The 18,277-nt window shown below is 31.8% G+C and overlaps 4 protein-coding genes across 9 annotated transcripts; 1 reads left to right on the top strand and 3 right to left on the bottom strand.

The window, feature by feature from the left end:
- Positions 1-2,418: 2,418 nt before the first annotated feature.
- Positions 2,419-4,538, top strand: LOC114190406 (WRKY transcription factor 68-like). Its single transcript, XM_028079274.2, has 3 exons — positions 2,419-3,005; positions 3,523-3,666; positions 3,866-4,538. Exons 1-3 carry the CDS (start codon positions 2,599-2,601, stop codon positions 4,275-4,277), a joined length of 963 nt encoding a protein of 320 aa, XP_027935075.2. The 5' UTR covers positions 2,419-2,598; the 3' UTR covers positions 4,278-4,538.
- A 2,140-nt stretch (positions 4,539-6,678) lies between these two features.
- Positions 6,679-8,549, bottom strand: LOC114190407 (uncharacterized). Of its 6 annotated transcripts, none has more exons than XM_028079276.2 (5): positions 8,338-8,549; positions 8,072-8,195; positions 7,550-7,671; positions 7,354-7,439; positions 6,679-6,818 (listed from the first exon to the last, which is right to left on the bottom strand). In XM_028079276.2, exons 2-5 carry the CDS (start codon positions 8,127-8,129, stop codon positions 6,740-6,742), a joined length of 345 nt encoding a protein of 114 aa, XP_027935077.2. In that variant the 5' UTR covers positions 8,130-8,195; positions 8,338-8,549; the 3' UTR covers positions 6,679-6,739. The 6 variants fall into 6 exon arrangements, 2 of the variants coding, with proteins under 2 accessions (XP_027935077.2, XP_085532044.1); XM_085675918.1 differs by having other exon boundaries at positions 8,014-8,195; XR_003605799.2 differs by lacking the exon at positions 6,679-6,818 and having other exon boundaries at positions 7,280-7,439; positions 7,550-7,711.
- A 4,435-nt stretch (positions 8,550-12,984) lies between these two features.
- On the bottom strand, positions 12,985-13,979 carry LOC146884786 (uncharacterized). The gene has a single exon (XM_085675546.1). The coding sequence runs from the start codon at positions 13,784-13,786 to the stop codon at positions 13,034-13,036; it is 753 nt and encodes a 250-aa protein (XP_085531672.1). The 5' UTR covers positions 13,787-13,979; the 3' UTR covers positions 12,985-13,033.
- A 3,202-nt stretch (positions 13,980-17,181) lies between these two features.
- LOC146884787 (3'-5' exonuclease-like) lies at positions 17,182-17,781 on the bottom strand. Its single transcript, XM_085676030.1, has one exon. It carries the CDS (start codon positions 17,779-17,781, stop codon positions 17,182-17,184), a length of 600 nt encoding a protein of 199 aa, XP_085532156.1.
- Between the last annotated feature and the right edge of the window lie 496 nt (positions 17,782-18,277).

Genomic DNA, 18,277 nt, shown 5'->3' on the forward strand with positions numbered 1-18,277 from the left:
GTTCTTCTTAATTAGTTCGTCAAATCCTCCGTTCAATATAATATTTCCCTTCCTTCGTTCGGTCAAGCGGGCGATCGGTGTACCTGTCTAAAAGGCTTTGATGCTTAAGTTAGTTAAGGCCGATCGGCGGGTAATAATAACTGTTGTAATAAATGCGACCTCACCCACCTACCTCAGGCCCCTATTTATAGTTTTCGGTATGGGCCTATCCTATGATTAGGGTTTCTTAATCATGGCCCAATTGCTTTTTAATTTTGATTACTGACTTGTATTATCTTAATTAATTTCTAACTGACTGATCCAGGTTTTGGCTTGGCTGACCGAGGGTCGTACGGCCTGACGGGTGTCCTTATGGTGAGAGGGTCTCCATGGAGATAGAGACAAAGTTCAAATGGAACTAAAGGCGGAGGGAGTGCCTAGTCCGTCTAACCGACAAGTAGTCGATTTAGCGTGTTCAGAGCTGAGACTCCGAAGGGATTGTCACCTCAGCGTCTAAGGTGAGGTCCGCCTGTAGCGGGCGGCCTGCAACTGCTTGACCTTGGTCCGCTTAGCCGATTTGCCGATGAGCCATACATTACACTATAAATTTACAATCATGTCAGCCAACAATTTAAAAAGAAAACGAAAATCCTTACATCCTCAGCAAACTATAACATGAGGAAATGTATATAAAAAATTGAGAGAAGATTTCGTATCCAAAACCTTCAAAATTTGAATTTTGCAGCATAAATAATTCTATACAATAATTATAGATAGAATAGGGAATAGGGAATAGTGTAGTAGTAGGGACCATTGGAAGTTAATTAAATTTATAAGGGACGAAGGAAGTTGATTTTTCTGCGGGCATGCATCCAGAAGAATAGGTGACGTACAACAAGGTACATCCCTAACAGATCTTCAACATTCACAGAAGCTATTCATTCCAGAAAACTCCAACACCTTATTTATTATTACAGAATCGCACTCTAAGTATAAAGGACCTCTCTCTCTCACCCTTCAAAACTTTATGTTCATTTGTAAACATATACATTCATGCCCAACAAAAATCAATATCTTCAAATGAGAGAACAACAAATTCTAATTATTGAGACGCATGCTGTATAGCAGTCAAGTACTTACACACGGAAACCATGTCAGCATGCTTCTCGTGGTCGTGGCTCACTTAAAACCACACGTGCATAACCTTTTTCCATTCCTTCCACATCTTCTTCCTATGCTACTTTTTTCCTTTTTTTTCTTATCTTTTTACTTTCAAACACTAATCCACATACACAAAAATCAACGATAAACGATGCAAGTTGAAGAACATTTTAGTAAGGGTTTTTTATAGTTTTGCCCGGAAGAAAATTACATCCACCGACAATACATAGGTATGCTGATTTTCTTAAACATATTCACACAACTTAAGGTTTGTGGCTCCGAATCCTTTATGTGTGACTTCCTCCCTCGGATATGGTCGGTTTAGCAACAAAAGTTTTTATGAATACTATTCTCTTACACACTAAACTATAACCAGATCAGTTTCTTTCCAATTTATACACCAAATCGAAATCAATCAGCCAAAGCTTCCATCAGCAATGAGGTATATTCTCATTGGAACACTCACTTTGGTACAATTCCCTGTTTAACCATAAACGAATCATATTTTATGGTAAGTGTATCAATGGATGAAAAATAATCCTCTACTGCATTCTAGTTTTCCTCCCTCTATACTTCTTTTAACTTTTGTTTGTTTTTATACACCAAACAAAATACAACATGTAGTAAATTAGGTTTCCCTTTACATTTACGAGAACTTACTTTTTTTGGGAATTTCAAATGTTGATTTCACAAGAGTCAAGAGGAGGAAATTAGGCACACCGATTTAATCAATATATTTAAGGATTTTAGGATTAGTTTTTGTTTAGCCATGTCACTGCCATCTTCTTCTTTTTTTACGACTTTCTTCCTAACCTATTCACGAATCCCTGTGCTACTTTGGTTTGCAAGACAAGTTGGCGTAATACCAAAACCCGCTGCAAAAAGCTTCATGAAAGAAAATATAATAATGAAAAAGGTAGGTTGAAAAAGAAAAAAGGAAACTAAAGAATTAAGAAAACGACGATAAACTTTGAAGGAGTGATCAGATTTCGTAGATCACTTGCACACGAGTGAACACTATTATTACAATTTGGCATTTTTAGAAAAGACGGAGAGTAAAAAAAAAAAAAAATCATTTAACGCCGTTAGAATCTAGGATATGGCGGAACCCCGTTCACACACACCTTAAACCAGTTAAGGGGTCAAATGCTACGTATGAAAGCGTCGACCATGGCATGCATTGATTGCCACCGGCTCAGCTTTGTCCGTACCAGTCCATGACCTACACTTGCCGGTCAAATCTCGCCTTCATTTCTATCTTTGTTCCTTCCACACAGTTTTCACTTTCTTCTAAATCCAAAAGTACTCATAAACTTTCTCTCTCTCTCTTTCACACACACCTAAGCTATAAACCAGATCAACCCTACCTCTCTCCACTTCTTACTAGTGTTAAGTTCGAGTCTGTGGCGTGTGAGAGATGAAGGATTTGAGCATTTGAGAGATCAACTCGTTTGGTATATGGAGAAGAAGGAGATGGTTGTGAAGACTGAGGATGCTGTTGGGTCCTCTTCTTTCCCTTGTTATAATTCAAACGTTTATCCATTCTCGAACGCCTTTGATTTCTCTGAGGTGGAAAAGAGCTCTTTAGGGTTTATGGAGCTACTGGGTGTGCAGGATTACAGTCCTCTGCTTGAGTTGCCTCAACTTTCCACCGTTTCTGCGCCTCATCACTCCACAGTTAAGGCTCCATCTGATAACGGAAAAGAGTGTTCCGAGGTGTTGAACCACCAACCCGCCACTCCCAACTCTTCTTCCATTTCATCTGCATCCAGTGATGCTGTCAATGATGAACAGAATAAGACTCTAGACCAAGTTGAAGAAGATGACGACGAAGAAGAAGAAGGACAACACAAGACTAAGAAACAGTGGGTTTTTTCTATTTATCTCATCACTTTTTCTTTTCTCGGGGATTGCTGGATTTTTTTTTTCTAGTGGAAAGATTACTGATATATATGCACGGTGGACTGTTTTTAATTCTGTGGAAGAAAGTATTCAGTATTTTTTTATTGGTATCTTCTCAGCGAAGACTACCTTAGTCTAGTATAACTTTTGTTTTCATTTTTTGTGGTTGTTGGGGGCGGGGCGATGAAGCTTTCGTTTTCAAAAGTTAATTTTACAAATGAATGGTTGATGGGATGTGAAGAACACAGAATTTGGTATATAAAGTACGTGTTTTTATATGCTGTTTGGGTTGAATATGTGGCAAGGGAGAAGGTGTTTGACGATCCAATTAGATAAAGTAACGAGATCATGGGGTACATTTTGTTTTGCTTAGTTATGTTTTGCTTTTGAGATAAAATAAGAATACATGTGATGTGGTTGATGTGTGAGGAAGGTTCTAAGATTTGATGGTTTCTGGGATCTGGTTCTTATTGGGTTTAGGTTGAAGCCCAAGAAGACAAATCAGAAGAGACAGAGAGAACCAAGATTCGCGTTCATGACGAAAAGCGAGGTCGATCATCTGGAAGATGGGTACAGATGGAGGAAGTACGGTCAAAAGGCCGTGAAAAACAGCCCTTTTCCCAGGTAACATCCGATTTAATTCTCCCGGTAAACTCTAATCTCAACTCTTACACTGCCTGCACCTACCTACTTTTCCTTCCTTCCCTACTTTTATCTTAATTCGTTTAATTCACTCACAAGTTACACCAAACAAATTAATTAATTAATTAATCAATTAAATAGCCTTAACATTTGGAATATACTATGTGTGGATCACATGTAGGAGCTACTATCGTTGCACCAGTGTCTCATGTAATGTGAAGAAACGCGTGGAGCGATCTTTCACTGATCCAAGCGTGGTAGTCACAACCTACGAAGGCCAACACACACATCCAAGCCCAGTTATGCCTCGCTCAGGTGTCCCCGCGGGATACGCTACCAACTTTGCTTCAGTTTTTCCACAACCAGGAAACTACTTATCCCAGTATCAGCAGCAGCAGCACCACCAACATCAACAACAACTTATTTTCAACACATTGTCCTCTTTGGGCTTCCCTTACAACGATTCTTCCACTGCAAAGAACGCGGGTTTTCCTCAAGAGAGACGGCTTTGTAATCCGGGGACGAATGCATTTCTAAGAGACCATGGACTTCTTCAAGATGTTGTTCCCTCGCACATGTTGAAAGAAGAGTAGAGATGATAACTCCATTACTCATGCTTCTATGTGGTTTATTTTTTGCTGACTTTTTCCTATGAGAGTTAGGTGAGAACTCTAGTACTGGTACATGTAATTTTTCTTCCTGACCGATGGTAATATTAGTGATCATGATCATATATATATACACTTGTAAAACCCAGTTTATAGCTTTTTGCACATAGCCCATCGATGATTACTATGTCTGTATAACAAGATGGATTATGATCTAATGCAGGGACTACTCCTGGTTGTAGTTTATTTTTGCTTCGGTGTTAATTTTCTTATTATGGTATAGAAAAAACAATCCTCCTCCCAAGAAAAGAAGAGAAAGAAAAGGGAAGAAAGCATTGATTGGTGGGTTGGGGCGTGTGTGGAAATGATAAAAAAGAAATAGGCAAATAGACTTGTGTCTTCTTTTTAATATTCTGAGTCTGACTCCTGGTTTTGTCTTGTATTTTTGTTTGTTCTAGTTGAAGGAATGTGCATTGATTTCACAGATGTACAGCAGTGAAGATTGTTAGGTTAAGGTTTTTAAACGGGAACGAACAATTGGTGTAGAAACTTGGTTTGGCTTGTTTTGTTTTTTGAAATTAGGAGGATATGGTGGTAAAAGCGTTGTCCCAATATGGAGAGGAGGTTATAAATGGGAAGAGAGATTCAACTACTCTCCGATCCATTTTGAGGTGCGTGAGTTAATGGCTCTCTGTATCCTGCACGCGATGCAATCTATTCACGGATTGAAGAGTGGCGGAGACGGGGGGAATTAAAGAAGAACATAAACAAAAGGAGAAAAAATTATACAAGCTTAGCATATCGAGTGTGATATGGTCACTATGATGGAATAGATCTTGATAACGACACATGTTAGCTTTATTTATGAAGGTATCAAAGATAGGTCTCGTGCTCGTTTACAAGTTTTGTTTTATCGAGCAGGTGAGGCTCTCATTGTGAACAAGAATAATTGAAGTTTTTGATATATAGCCGTTCACGGATAGATAGGCATAGGCTAACATATTGTGAGATGTTACATACGACACGCCACCGTCAAACAAACCACTGGGACCAGCTCTCTCTTTTTCTCTTCTACGCTTTCGTTTTCTTTCTCTTTAACGCCAAATGCCAAATACATTGCATCCAATTCAAATCCTTCACCACGAAGTGGGCAATCATCGGTTGGTTACCCTGCTCTCTTCTTCTAAAGCCAAAATTGTCTCTTCATTTCCCTATTTCTTCCATTATTTCGGCCTAGGCCTTCTTGTTGACTTCATTAAACAAATAATATATTAAACTTTGTTTACAAAGGGAATAAATAACCCCACCGATCCTTTTAGAAACCACAAGAACTTCTTCCTCCATCAATCAGAATTTCAACATGAAAAGCAACACGACTTCATGAAACGGATATTTTGGCTCCGTTTATCACATGGTATATCACTACAACAACGCCTTTTATGTCCAATTTCAATGTAGAAAATATTTTTTCCTAGTTAAAGTTTTGGCAATGCAACGAGCAGACAGCGAATCTTAATCGTGTGGTGCCTACAGTAGTAGTGGAGCCACACTTCTTATCTTGCCTCGTAGGCTTAATTTAGTTTCTTATTCCTCTCTCACCCACAAGCAATATCCAAGTACGAATAAAAATCTAAAGATTTCTTTGATTGACAAGCCGAGTATGAACGTGAATCAACAGCAGCAATAACCTGCCCCCACCAAAGAAATGGAAAAGCCTGGCACCGCATCATGAAATGCGAATAGCACGCCTTATTCAGAAAAATAAAATAAAATGTCCATGCTAATTTTTGGTGTGCTTGTGGGAGGGGGCCTGTTTTACAATCACCTGAATTATGCTACCTCAACAGGTTTAAACAGTTCTAATTAACATCATTTCAGTGGACCATTTACTTATGTAGCCATCAATTCAACAAACTACCCACACAGTATATCAGTGAACTTCCTCCAAGAATGAAAATAAAATTGCAAAAAGGTTAACCAATAACAAGATTTAGCTGCTGCAAGTAAATTGAGAAAGTGAGTATATTACGATTACAAAATACTTTAATTTAAATCACCAATGGGTAGTTCTTCTCTTTCTTAGAACTCTACTTAATTACTTGAGAGGAGTTAAATCCTAAATAACCAAATACAATAGCTTATGATACAAGAAAGGGTGCGTTTGTAGAATACCAGAGTGTATCAAGTTGGTTATGTAACTTACAATTTTTTTATATTTGTTTGATTCAGTTATCAAGACTCATAGAGTCATAGCACTGCAGCAGTAGAGTTAAAAGTGAATAACATTTGAATAGTTTTTCTGTCAGACAGAGGCGGATGTTAGGTGTTTTCTTTTGAGCCGTATAAAGAATCTCAGTGATAAATTTTGATATCAAACCAGAAGATAAAATTTGAAGCAATTTTAAAAGTCTCAATGATAACATAATAACTTTCAACAATCTGGTAATTCAGGCGACCGAGAATAATGTAATTAAACCTGCCGAACAATGGAACTTGTTTCTGACAGCCGCTGAACATGATTTGTTCCTGCATAATTCCATCAAGTTAAATAAAGTAGCAGACTAAGGTTTAGCACCAAATAAAGGTCACTCTGTAAAATAAACATGAGTAAATTAGTTTATAGTTTAAAAAATTAGCTTTCACCATATGATCAAGTTTCAAGAAGCAAAAACTTGGCATGTGCAAGTGCCAGAAATGGTAAGAGCCTAACCATCCTCAATGCCTCGCAAAAATACAAAATAATTCATTTGAAGCAGCCAGAATATAATTATCTACGCAGGGAGGGGAAGGGAAAAGAGAGGAGGGCAATCGCTAATGGTTTTGAATGTACGATACTACCAATACACCATTTTGACCCAATAAACCCTGTTTTGGTTACTCCTGCAGAAGATCTGTAAAGTAGAATTATTGAAATAGGAATATGACATCAGAATGCACAGGAAGATTGTCATATTTGTGCAAAAATAAAGAAATGATACCATAACATATGCCATTGAAAGACAACTAAGTTTATTCATAAATCAGAGATAAAGCAAGACGAAATTCAATGGGACTACATTACACTTTTGAAACGATGATCGACCAATTAGAAACATGGTTTCCAAAATCGGTCTGTAGCCTGAGGTTTTTGGATTCATCGTGAACACACTGCAATTTAAAACTTTGATTAGAAAGAATCTGAGATTAAAGAGGATAAGAAGCTTGCTGATTTCTTAGATATAGCTGAGTGTGATAGTGGAACTGATTTCAGAGTGTACCTGTTGTCTATAAGCATTTTTGTTGAGAGCAAGAAGATGAAAAGTGCGAATGAGACCAGCTATAACCCTTGTGCTCTTCCTGCTATTTCTGTCACTCTTTCCATCATACAAGGCTTCTCCCACTGCACAGACTTAAAGAGTAATAATCATCGCACACTAAAGCTGCAGAAACATTGCACAAACAAAAAGGGTTAAAACATTACTCCGCTGCCACAAGCTACACGGATGTAACAGTACTTACAAGAATTGCTGCGAAAAACGTCACCAGAAAAAAACACTAATGCTGATGCAAATTAAAGAAGGTGAAATAAACTAGAAAATTGTCAAATTAGATAATTCACTTCAAACATTTCTGAAGTAGTCGGAACTGATCCTAAATTATGCAACCCCATCAAATAATGAAAAAAAAAAAAAAAAACAAACTTGAAGCATCAATTGAAGGGTTTAAGAAAGATCAAAGTTACCCATATGCAGAAATTGAGGGCTATTATGGATTGTGACTAAAAGTGAGAATGAACACACATTTAAGAGTTGAATAAGTAAAAGTATCGGCTAAACGACGCCACTCCACGTCTTCCATATCAGAAACTCAATTCACAACGATGATTGATTGCAGTTACTTCCATATCGATTACCAACCACTCTTCTGGAGAAGAAGAAGAAGAAAAAAAAAGTGATAGATATTGATTAATTAGAAAAAAGGATTCAATTCCTAAAACTTCTACGGTATCTTCTCTCCACCGGCAAGATTGCAAAAAGAATTGGATAATGTTTAGAACTGCTTGTACCTGTAGAAGTTGGAATTCGGGCCAGGACAAGGCATGATTAGCAAACCCTTTTTTGTTGTTGAAAATTGAAATTGTGATGCTCTGTGCACAAATTAAACTATTAGCTTGTTTGACTCTTCCGATTCTAAAAAATCATCGAGGTATTATACTTCTGAGGACAATTGAATGTTGGAAAAACTTAGAAAATCCGCGTTACAAAACAATCGAGGATTGTTTATACATTGTTATTTTAAATTTTTTTGAATTTTTTTTGAATTTTTTTTAAATTTAAAAAAAAATTAAAAATTTGTAACATCTTGAGTTGATATCATGTCACGTGACAATGACAAGTGTCACGTAATACTACATGACAGTTACATTATTATATGTCACGGTGCAGCATGTGTCATTGTTTTAATCTTAAATTGGTCCCATAATTTTATTTATTTTACTTTAATTCAGTACCAAATTTTTAAAAAATTAAACAATTTCATCGCTCACTAAATCAAAACAAAATTTAATTATTATATAAATGTTTTACAAATATTTATAACAAAATTAAATTTATTAAATTTATATTTTAAATCAAACTTGATTTTAAAAAATTTCAAATTTATTTGTTTTAAATCGTTAAAAAATTATTTAAAATTATCTTAACATTTGAATCTATAATAATATATAAAAATATATCTTCTTTTCTGTCCAAATTTCATTATTTCAATTTTATCCTTAACTATTTCAAAAATTAATTATTTTATAAATAATTTATTTTTAATCGTTATTTTAAAAACTTTTTATGTGTATATATTTTATTTTTTTATTTTACATTTAAAATTATTTTAAAAATTAATTATACATTTTTTATTGATCTTAACTTTAATTTTTATGAAAATTTTAAAGTGCGAACACACGTGTTGTGTGTTCGCTAGTTTGTATAATTGTTATTTTTAAACTAAGTCAAACATTTATATTAAATTATTGAATTTTATACATATTAGACATATACAATTATTTAAAATATAAATTTAAATAAAAAAAAAATAGAATTAAAGTACTATGTAATAAAATATCAATATAAATAAAGTTTAAAGTAAAAAGAAAATTTAAAAATTTAAAAATAGTTGATAAATTTATTTTATTTTATAAAAAAACAATCAATAAACAAGTTTAACATATTTATTAATTTTAATTTTTTTTATATTAATAACTTTAAAACAATTTTATATTAAATTTAATAAAAAATTTAAATTTAAATAAATTTAATCTTATTAAAAATATTTAATAAACTAACTACATAATTTAACCTTTTTTATAATAATGACAGAAAAAAATATATAGCCATTTTTAACTAGTCAGAGGGTAACATCTTTTATAAACAAAGTACATAATTCTTCAAACCTTCATTCGTGTGTGTCTATATATATATATTCTTGCAAGAAAGAAAAAGTTTTATTTAAAAGTAGAGATGTCAAAATGGATTTCAACCCGTGAGCTAATCTGGCTCATCACTCGAACTAGGTTATATTTAGAAAAATTCAGTTTTTTAAAAAGTGGATTGAATTCAACTCAACTCACTTGATCCACGAGCTAAACGGGTTCGAGTCGGATTGACCCACTTAACCCACCAAAAAAAATTTACAATTTTTTAATTTTTTTAATTAATTATTTATTACTACTAATGATATATGTTCACAATTTCATATTTTTAAATACTAAAATATTGCTCAATAATATTTGAATAGTATTTATACTAAATTACTCAAACAATCGTCTTATGAACAAATTTTTTTTAAATTAGCATGACAAAAATATGTAGTTTTTTATTTATATTTTTGTTGGATAGCATGGCAAAAAATATGTAATATTAGCAATGTTTTCTTAGACTATGTGGACGCTTTCTTGAAAACAATTCATCATATATTGGTGGTGAGCATAATGAGAACATTGGTTCTTGATTTTACTGTGATTGTCATATCATGAGTTACTTAAAAAATTATTTAAATATTTGAGTATTTAAAAATAAATACATAAATAATTTTTTTTATGTGGGTTGGTGAGTCAACCTACTTATCCCATCAACCCGTGGTGGGTTGAGTCGGGTTGTAAAATTTTTGGCTCACCATAAAATGAGTCGGATTGGATTTTTGATTTTTGATTTTTGTATCAATGATATAAAATTAGTTAGAATTGATATTTTAATAAAAAAATCGGTATATGTGAATTAAAAAGTAAAAATTTGACACTAAGAAACAACTAATTATAGTTTTCCGTTGGAGAATTGATTTTATTCAATCAGTGTGAATTGTTGCTTCTGCGACGCTTGAATCAAACATACACTAAAACTATGTTTCTTCTAGTGATTATCTATTCTTCTCAATTTTAAAATAATTCTTTATTAAAATATAGTAATTTATTATAAAATATAATTCTCTTATTTAAATTTATTTATACTAAATTTTAATTATAAGTTAATTTCTTTTCATCCTGAAGTATATTATGTTTGAAATTTATTATATGTGTCAAAAGAATAGTATATATCTTTTCTTTTAATCTATATCATATATTTTCAAAATAAGTAATTTGAAACAAATAAATGTTTTATAAACTAAAACAATCAATATAGACAATGAGACCAAAATTAAGCAAAAAAGATTTTAAAACCAAAACATAGAATGTAATATTTAACAAACCAAGATACATTTATGCTTTTTCTTTATTTTTAATTTTATTTTTCCTTATTCCCGTTTTTGCATTTATGATATACATATTTTTTTCCAACCAATAAAAATTAATATGGTATTTTCCTTATCAGAAACTAATTTCGAACTCAACTTTTAAAAATATTAAAAATATTTTTTAATAACATTAATTTTATTTCTAACTTGTTGGCTTAAAATAAATTATATTTAATAAAGAGAATTTATATGATACTAGATTGAACTCAAACCAAAATGTCATGGCGTTTACACTTAAGTTGACTCATGTACATAGTACATTCATAATAGATCACCATGTAAGTAACAAACCATGTAAATATACTAGAGTTCTACGTTATGGTATTCACTTCTCTTTATATTATAAAACTCTTTTTTTCCTCTTCTCTTTATATATACAATTGATTGCAATGCCAATGCTATGTACATTTTCAATGTCAATAATAAGAATATATAATTGTTTTCCTCTCTGGTCTCTTTTTTTTGTTATCCTTTGTTTCTTTGCGAAGTATAGCGAAATATAACGTTTTCAACAGCAAAGATTATTTTAGTAAAATGTTTTCAATAATAATATAATTTGTGATAAAGAAAATATATAAATTTTAAAAAACTGTTAAATCAAGCACGGTGCACAGAGATGTAAATGACCTTTGAGTATGGAATGAGGAGGAACAAAAATTCCCGGTCAAATTTGCATACTATAAATTAAAAACTCTATTTTTGGGAGAATTATGAGCTGTTTAATATCTTATGGAGTTTAAAAGTAACCTATCACCATAATATTTTGCATGAAGAAGAATAAATAGAATTATAATAAAAATAAATATGAGGAGGAGAGGATCACAATTACTAGAAATATCATGTTTTTCTATGTGAGTTAGACGAGGAAAACAAAGTACACTTCTTCTTAACTTGAAAAATTACAAAAAAAATTGTGAAACTTGTGTAATAAATGAGAAAGTGCGAGGAGAGTATAACATAATTAGTAAAAATATACATTTTGGCGGCTTTCAATAAAAAAAAAAGTTATAAAAAGGTTTATAAATATCAATTATTTGGAATGCATGAAATAAAATTGTATTTAAATAAGGAAAAATGAAGAAAATTTTACTTTAGTGTGATTGGATGTTTGGACATGAATGAAATATAAAGTCTGTAATGTCTATTTTTCTTATAATAATTGAAATTTGTATTCTATTGAATACATCAAATCAGGAACTTAGAATCATCTAATCAGATTTTGATGTGGAAGAATCTAATAATTTATATCTCCAATGGTGTTGTGTAGATAATTTTACAGAGCATTAATCCATGGAAAATGATATTTTAACCCACTTTTTTTGACTCATTTTTAACCCATTGTTTTAATCATCATTAGATCATCCTTTTTTATTTTTTTTAGTGATGTGATGTGATGATCTAATGGTGATTGAAGTGATGGGTTAAAAGTGAGTCAAAAAAAGTGGGTTAAAGTATCATTGTTCTTATTCCATTACAGGATAGATTTCTACTAATAGTGAAACACCCTTCTAATTTACCTCAGAGTACAATCAAGGAACAAAATACTGCATGAAACAAACACATTTACAAAACGTACAAGGAGAACAATATGCACTAATTTGAATAGCTATTTGGAATACTTGAGAACTAAAAAAGAGAAAGTTCAAAAAAGATAATAGATGATTTTCCATGTGTAAAGTTTTGGACCTGCAATTCAAACATTGGACTTGATATATGTAAATTCTTCTTTTGGTCCCAAACTTTGTTGTTATATAGACTTATTTAGGTTGATTTGGGTTTCCTAATAATCAATGTAAAATCCGATGAGACACCCAAAACGCGTCTGTTGTATATATATTTATATTGTTTGCTGGTAAAAAAATAAATAAATAAACAATCATTTCAGAGAAATAAGATTGGATAAATACTAAGGACAGATTACACAGAACCTCAGACAAAACTAGAAACAACACTTCTCAATAATAATAGCCAAGACTTGTCTATTACACCATCCTTCTGACATAATAAAATTTCCTTCTATGACTATTTTGGTTTCTAAACTCATCAGAGTTCATGACACCTACTAGGAACACTAGAAAAATCATTACAAATACTGCGGATCTTGAGCACTTACGAATTCCAAACCGCACAAGCCAATTCTTGTTACGAATCACACGTCCTTTTTTGGCAGAAATAGCAGCTCTTTTCTCCAACAATTTCCTCCCAATGTGGTAGCAAGAACAAACATTGACAGTTGCAAATTCAGCTTGTTGCATGCTGAATGCATTAGCATCAGAATCCTCATACAACCCACTCACAAGCCTCCGTCTTCCAAAATCAAACCCAATAACTTCAAGAGCCAGTTTATCAACACCACAACTTCTCAAATGAGCCATGCCCAATGCATCAGCAGCCAATGGTCCTAGTTCCACTGCATTTCTGCATCTAATCCCAAACTGCGTCTCCAACATTTCCATCTTTCCCCTAATGCCAACGCCAACAAAAGTATACTCCGGCCAACAAAGAAAATTCATCAGTGATTCGGGAATCGAATTCAGATGCAACAAAGGAATAATAATGCATGTAAATTCATCACAAAGATATAGTGTGCTACTTTTTCCTATATCCAAACCGACAACCTTGGATATACTGTCGTAAAAAACAAATTCCAGAACACTATTGATACCCTCTTTGCTCCTTGTTACATAAGTTGTAATGCGCTTTCCATTCACGTCAAATTCATTCTCAGAATCCATTGAAACAAGTTGAAACTGAGTACTATTAGCTAAAGACTAACCTGGATTCATTCACAAAACAAAGGTGAGGACTATATATAGAGATACAGAAGAACGCAGTTACCGTTGTAACACACTAGAACAATCTTGAATGGGGTTTGATGCAGGAAGCTCAAGGGACTAAACCAAACATCATCGCGAAATACAACGGCAGGAGGGAAATAAATTCCAAATTAAATGCGTCGTATTATCTTTGCTTAGTTCCGAGATTAATCAATCAGATTTATTATCAATGGCTTGAAGGTTCCAAGGTGGAAATCGTTGCAAAGGATAAATAAAAAAAAGTCAATAATTTCCAATTTTTAGTCTCATTATTTATTTCTTGATACGGTTTAGTGTCATCATCGATTAATATATTTCATTATTTTTTTAAGAGAATCAATAATTAACACCGAATCACATTAAAAATATAAGAATGAGAATAAAAAATAAAAATTATATTATAATTTTTCAAATAAAAATTTTAAATACTCGCTTTTGAGATATCAAAAGAAGAAAAGAGAAAAGAAGTTTACCTTTTAATATATATATATATATATATATTATATATATATATATATATAATCTAATATAAATTATATAGTATTTTATTTTTCATTTTAAAATTTAAACATTTTATTCGGCGTTTCCTCCTCTTTTATAACGCAATTTAACAATTTTAGAAGAAAATTTATTTATCTGTCAACATAAACGATTAAAATAAAATTTTAATTACAACTTTTTTAATAATACTCATATGTCGATAAATTTCTTAATCACATTTTTTTACTTCCAAAATTACATTAAGTAAAAATAAAGAAAGCAGATCATAGAAAAATAAATGAGAAATAAGTTAACAAATTAATAATAGTAAAGGATTAAAAATAAAATAATTAAATGTATAAATCATGTTCAAAATTTTACATCTTTCCTAGTCTTTCTACCATGCTATGCACAGACATTTTATATTAGCGTTAAGTGGCTATTTAAAGTTGAGATACTTGACAGGATTGAAAAGAAAATTCAAAATATCGTATTTGGATAATAGATATCCTATTTTTCTCCTAATTTATTTATATATTTATATTTCTAATATTTAAGTAAACAAGCCAACTTAGTAATACTCTACGGTTATCTAGAGAGGTTTTGATCTAAGTAATCTAAACTCTTTCAGTTAAAAATCCATGATAATACTATAAATAATTATTTATATATTTAATATTGTATGTATTGTTTTCTAATACAAATACATGATTTGAGCGTTAAAGTGTTATTGGAAACGCTTCCGTGCTTTAGACCTAGAAATACTCGGATTGAAAGAAAGATTGTAGCAGAGGAGTATTTCTAGTAGACATGGATCTTGTGTTTGCGTAAGAAAAATGAGAAGTTAAATTTGATTAAAAATCAAAGGAAAAAAAGTATTTAATTATTTTTTTATCTTGTTTTTGTTAAAAAATATTAAGTTGGTAATAAATTTTTTTTTTAATTTAATAATAACTATTTTAAAAATGATTCAACTTGATTATTTTCATTATTATTATACAAACAATGTTAGTATTATGTGCAATTTGTGATTTTTATAAATTTTTTAATTTAGAAAAATTGTTTTCTTATATGGTACCGACACATTAGACTGTTATTTACTGATTACACCAATTGTGTAACATGACACAATTAAGAGATGAGAGATGAAAAAATTCAAAAAAGTTAAATTAAAAAGAAAACAAATTAATATGCGATGATGACTTTGATACTGTTTGTAGAGTACTAATGTGAAAAACCAAATATAATCGCTGTTAAAAAAAGTTAAAACAAAATTGAAACAAAAAAAATTAAAAGACTGACATAATACTTTTCGACAAAAATAAAGACTAATAAAAGACTAAAAGAATAATACAAAAGACAAAAACACTCGGGCCTAATTGCCTTGAATCCGAGGGATTTTCTTCTTGCACCTCTTAAATTAAAAATTACCAATTTTACCGCTTACCGCTTAGTCAAAGTGAAAACTTTAGGTATCTCACTCTTTCATTTTACACCTGTGGGTCCCCTACGTCTTCCTGCACCTCGATCACCTATATCTTCCTGAACCCACGGTTCCTGCACCTCTATCTCTTATGACTACGAAAATGCCTTCCTAAATATTTAATTCGAAAATTATTTTTATGATCCGGATCGAATACTTTAGAAGGTGTTTCTGAATTCATACATGCCTTTCAAAACACCTAATTACATATATATTTTGCCATCTTCACTATAATATATATATATATATATATATATATAATTATTTTTAATAACTTTCTTTTACAACTTTAATATTATTTTCTAATTAATTTTCATTTTTTTATTTTCTTTTTTTCAATATTTTAAAACCATTTAAAAAATGATATCATATGTTATAAAAAAATTGTAAAAATTTAGTAATAAAAATATCATTATCCTATGTACGGTCATAGGAATAATCACGAGTAATATTAAATACTCATTCTTAAAATGAAATCACATTACACAATGAGTTGATTAACCAGTAGTTACAATTAAAACTGTATTAGACATCAGTGTTTCTAGTCCCAAATATAGACAATCATATGGTTGCAGCAAACAAAAAAATTTATTCTTTGGGACCAGTTCACAAAGTTCTTAAACCAACTAGTAATCCAATTGCAACATGCAGTCACCCTAATTGATTCATGGCCATGTTATGATAAAGAATACATTTGGAGAAACCTCAAGTGAACACGTGGCTATTGTGATCATTTGTTAGAAGAAGCACTAGTAACTAGGAGTAAAAAGGTCCATTATGATTGAGTGACTGAGTGAGGATATTTGTTTTGAAAGGAGATGTCATCAGAAGTGTGGAATTGCCTTCTTCCCTAACGAGAGAGTGATTTTGATTTCTTTTCGCTTTTGTTGTCCTATGTCTTTAAGAATACTCCTAATATACTAACAGTGATAATAATACAGGGATTTCTGTTCCGACAGTATTCTCTTTGACATTATTTCTAATTTTTTCTCTAGAACCATTACACGCCATTACTAAAATTCTTGAATTGGGTTGATGCTTGCATTTGAGAGGAATTTTTTTTGGAACTGGACACACGTACCAATAACAGAGGTCAATAGATCATACAAAGCTAAGACAATTCATCAACATATAGCAACATCCGCATTGTTAGGTACAATTACCGATAGATTTTACATGAAGAAGACCGCAGAAACACAAGTTGATTTTGGCTGAAGAGAACGAAAAATAATACAAATTAGGTATCTCTTAACAGACATCATTACAATAAAATAAAAAACTTTCGAACAAGTAACTCATCAAACTTTTTTCATTGCGATAAAATAAATTAAAGACAGAATAATGAACATCATCAAGTAGAAGGTTCAAGCAATTTGGTTCCAACTTTATAATAAGAGTAAACATTAACAGTAGCTAGTTTAGCAAGCTTTTTGCTTAGTCGATACTGACCCCAATCCTTAAAGACAGCAGTTAAAGGTCTATGTCTTCGAAGATCAAGGTTATTAACCACACGGGTTAGTTCATCGATGCCACAACCACTCAAACGAGGCATCTTCATGACAGTAGCAGCTAAAGGCCCTAGATCCACTGCATTTTTGCATCTAATCCCATACTCATCGTCCAACTTATACAAATCATCTTTAATGCCAACACCCACGAAAGTATAATCCGGAAGATGAAGAAAATTGAGCAGAGACACGGGAATGGAATCCATATGTAGCAGTTGGATAATAAGACACGAGGATCCATCACAAAGATGCAGTGTGGCACATTTGGTTTTATCCGAATCCTGTTTTAGATGATACTCAATATCGATCCCAATAACTTTCACTTGCTTCGACGCTGAGGAAACCAAAAATGAATCCAGAACGTCAAGGATTGCACTCTTCTTCTTGGTGACATTGGTCTCAATTTCCTCTCCGTTGAGATTGAAACATTGAACAGAGTCCATATTCGTATGAACTACAACCCCACTTTGAAAACAAAGAGCAGAAATGTCACAGCTATATATAGGCATCATGAGATATGCTGAACGTGTGACTTTCCAATTCTTATATCATCTAATGAATGGGTTTGATGGGGAAGCGCAAGGGTCTGTTTGCAGCTCATAATAAATGACGTAATCCAAACGTGGAAGTAACTCTGGCATTTATCTGTAAATATTACAATCATGCTATATTACTCATACCTACTTTCTAAAATGTCTTTATTATTTGAAATAAATAATATAAAGTTTTTATCTTACTGTAATTTAAGAATATAAGAATTCATGGTATCAAAATATAACTCAATAACTTTAATTTTAAACATAATAAGAATAGAATTAAAATATCTACCGTCTAATTTATTATTTTTAACTTTCTTGAAATATAGAGGTCTAAAGAATAGAAACTATTATGATTATACGAAAAATTAAAAGCCAGAAAACAAAGTATTTTATGATTATT

Source organism: Vigna unguiculata, chromosome 7, assembly GCF_037176805.1.
Source record: "Vigna unguiculata cultivar grain cowpea cultivar isolate G323 ecotype 2 chromosome 7, ASM3717680v1, whole genome shotgun sequence".
In the NCBI taxonomy this organism is placed as follows: domain Eukaryota; kingdom Viridiplantae; phylum Streptophyta; class Magnoliopsida; order Fabales; family Fabaceae; genus Vigna; species Vigna unguiculata.

Bases quoted from the DNA above. Each gene is read 5' to 3' on its own strand.
- LOC114190406 (XM_028079274.2), top strand. From the start codon at position 2,599: ATGGAGAAGAAGGAGATGGTTGTGAAGACTGAGGATGCTGTTGGGTCC. The intron at 3,006-3,522 runs GTGGGTTTTTTC...TATTGGGTTTAG, and splicing joins CAACACAAGACTAAGAAACA to GTTGAAGCCCAAGAAGACAA. The intron at 3,667-3,865 runs GTAACATCCGAT...GATCACATGTAG, and splicing joins AAAAACAGCCCTTTTCCCAG to GAGCTACTATCGTTGCACCA.
- LOC114190407 (XM_028079276.2), bottom strand. From the start codon at position 8,129: ATGGAAGACGTGGAGTGGCGTCGTTTAGCCGATACTTTTACTTATTCA. The intron at 7,440-7,549 runs GTACACTCTGAA...TTTAAATTGCAG, and splicing joins AAAATGCTTATAGACAACAG to TGTGTTCACGATGAATCCAA. The intron at 6,819-7,353 runs GTAATGTAGTCC...GGAATTATGCAG, and splicing joins TCGATCATCGTTTCAAAAGT to GAACAAATCATGTTCAGCGG.
- LOC146884786 (XM_085675546.1), bottom strand. From the start codon at position 13,786: ATGGATTCTGAGAATGAATTTGACGTGAATGGAAAGCGCATTACAACT.
- LOC146884787 (XM_085676030.1), bottom strand. From the start codon at position 17,781: ATGGACTCTGTTCAATGTTTCAATCTCAACGGAGAGGAAATTGAGACC.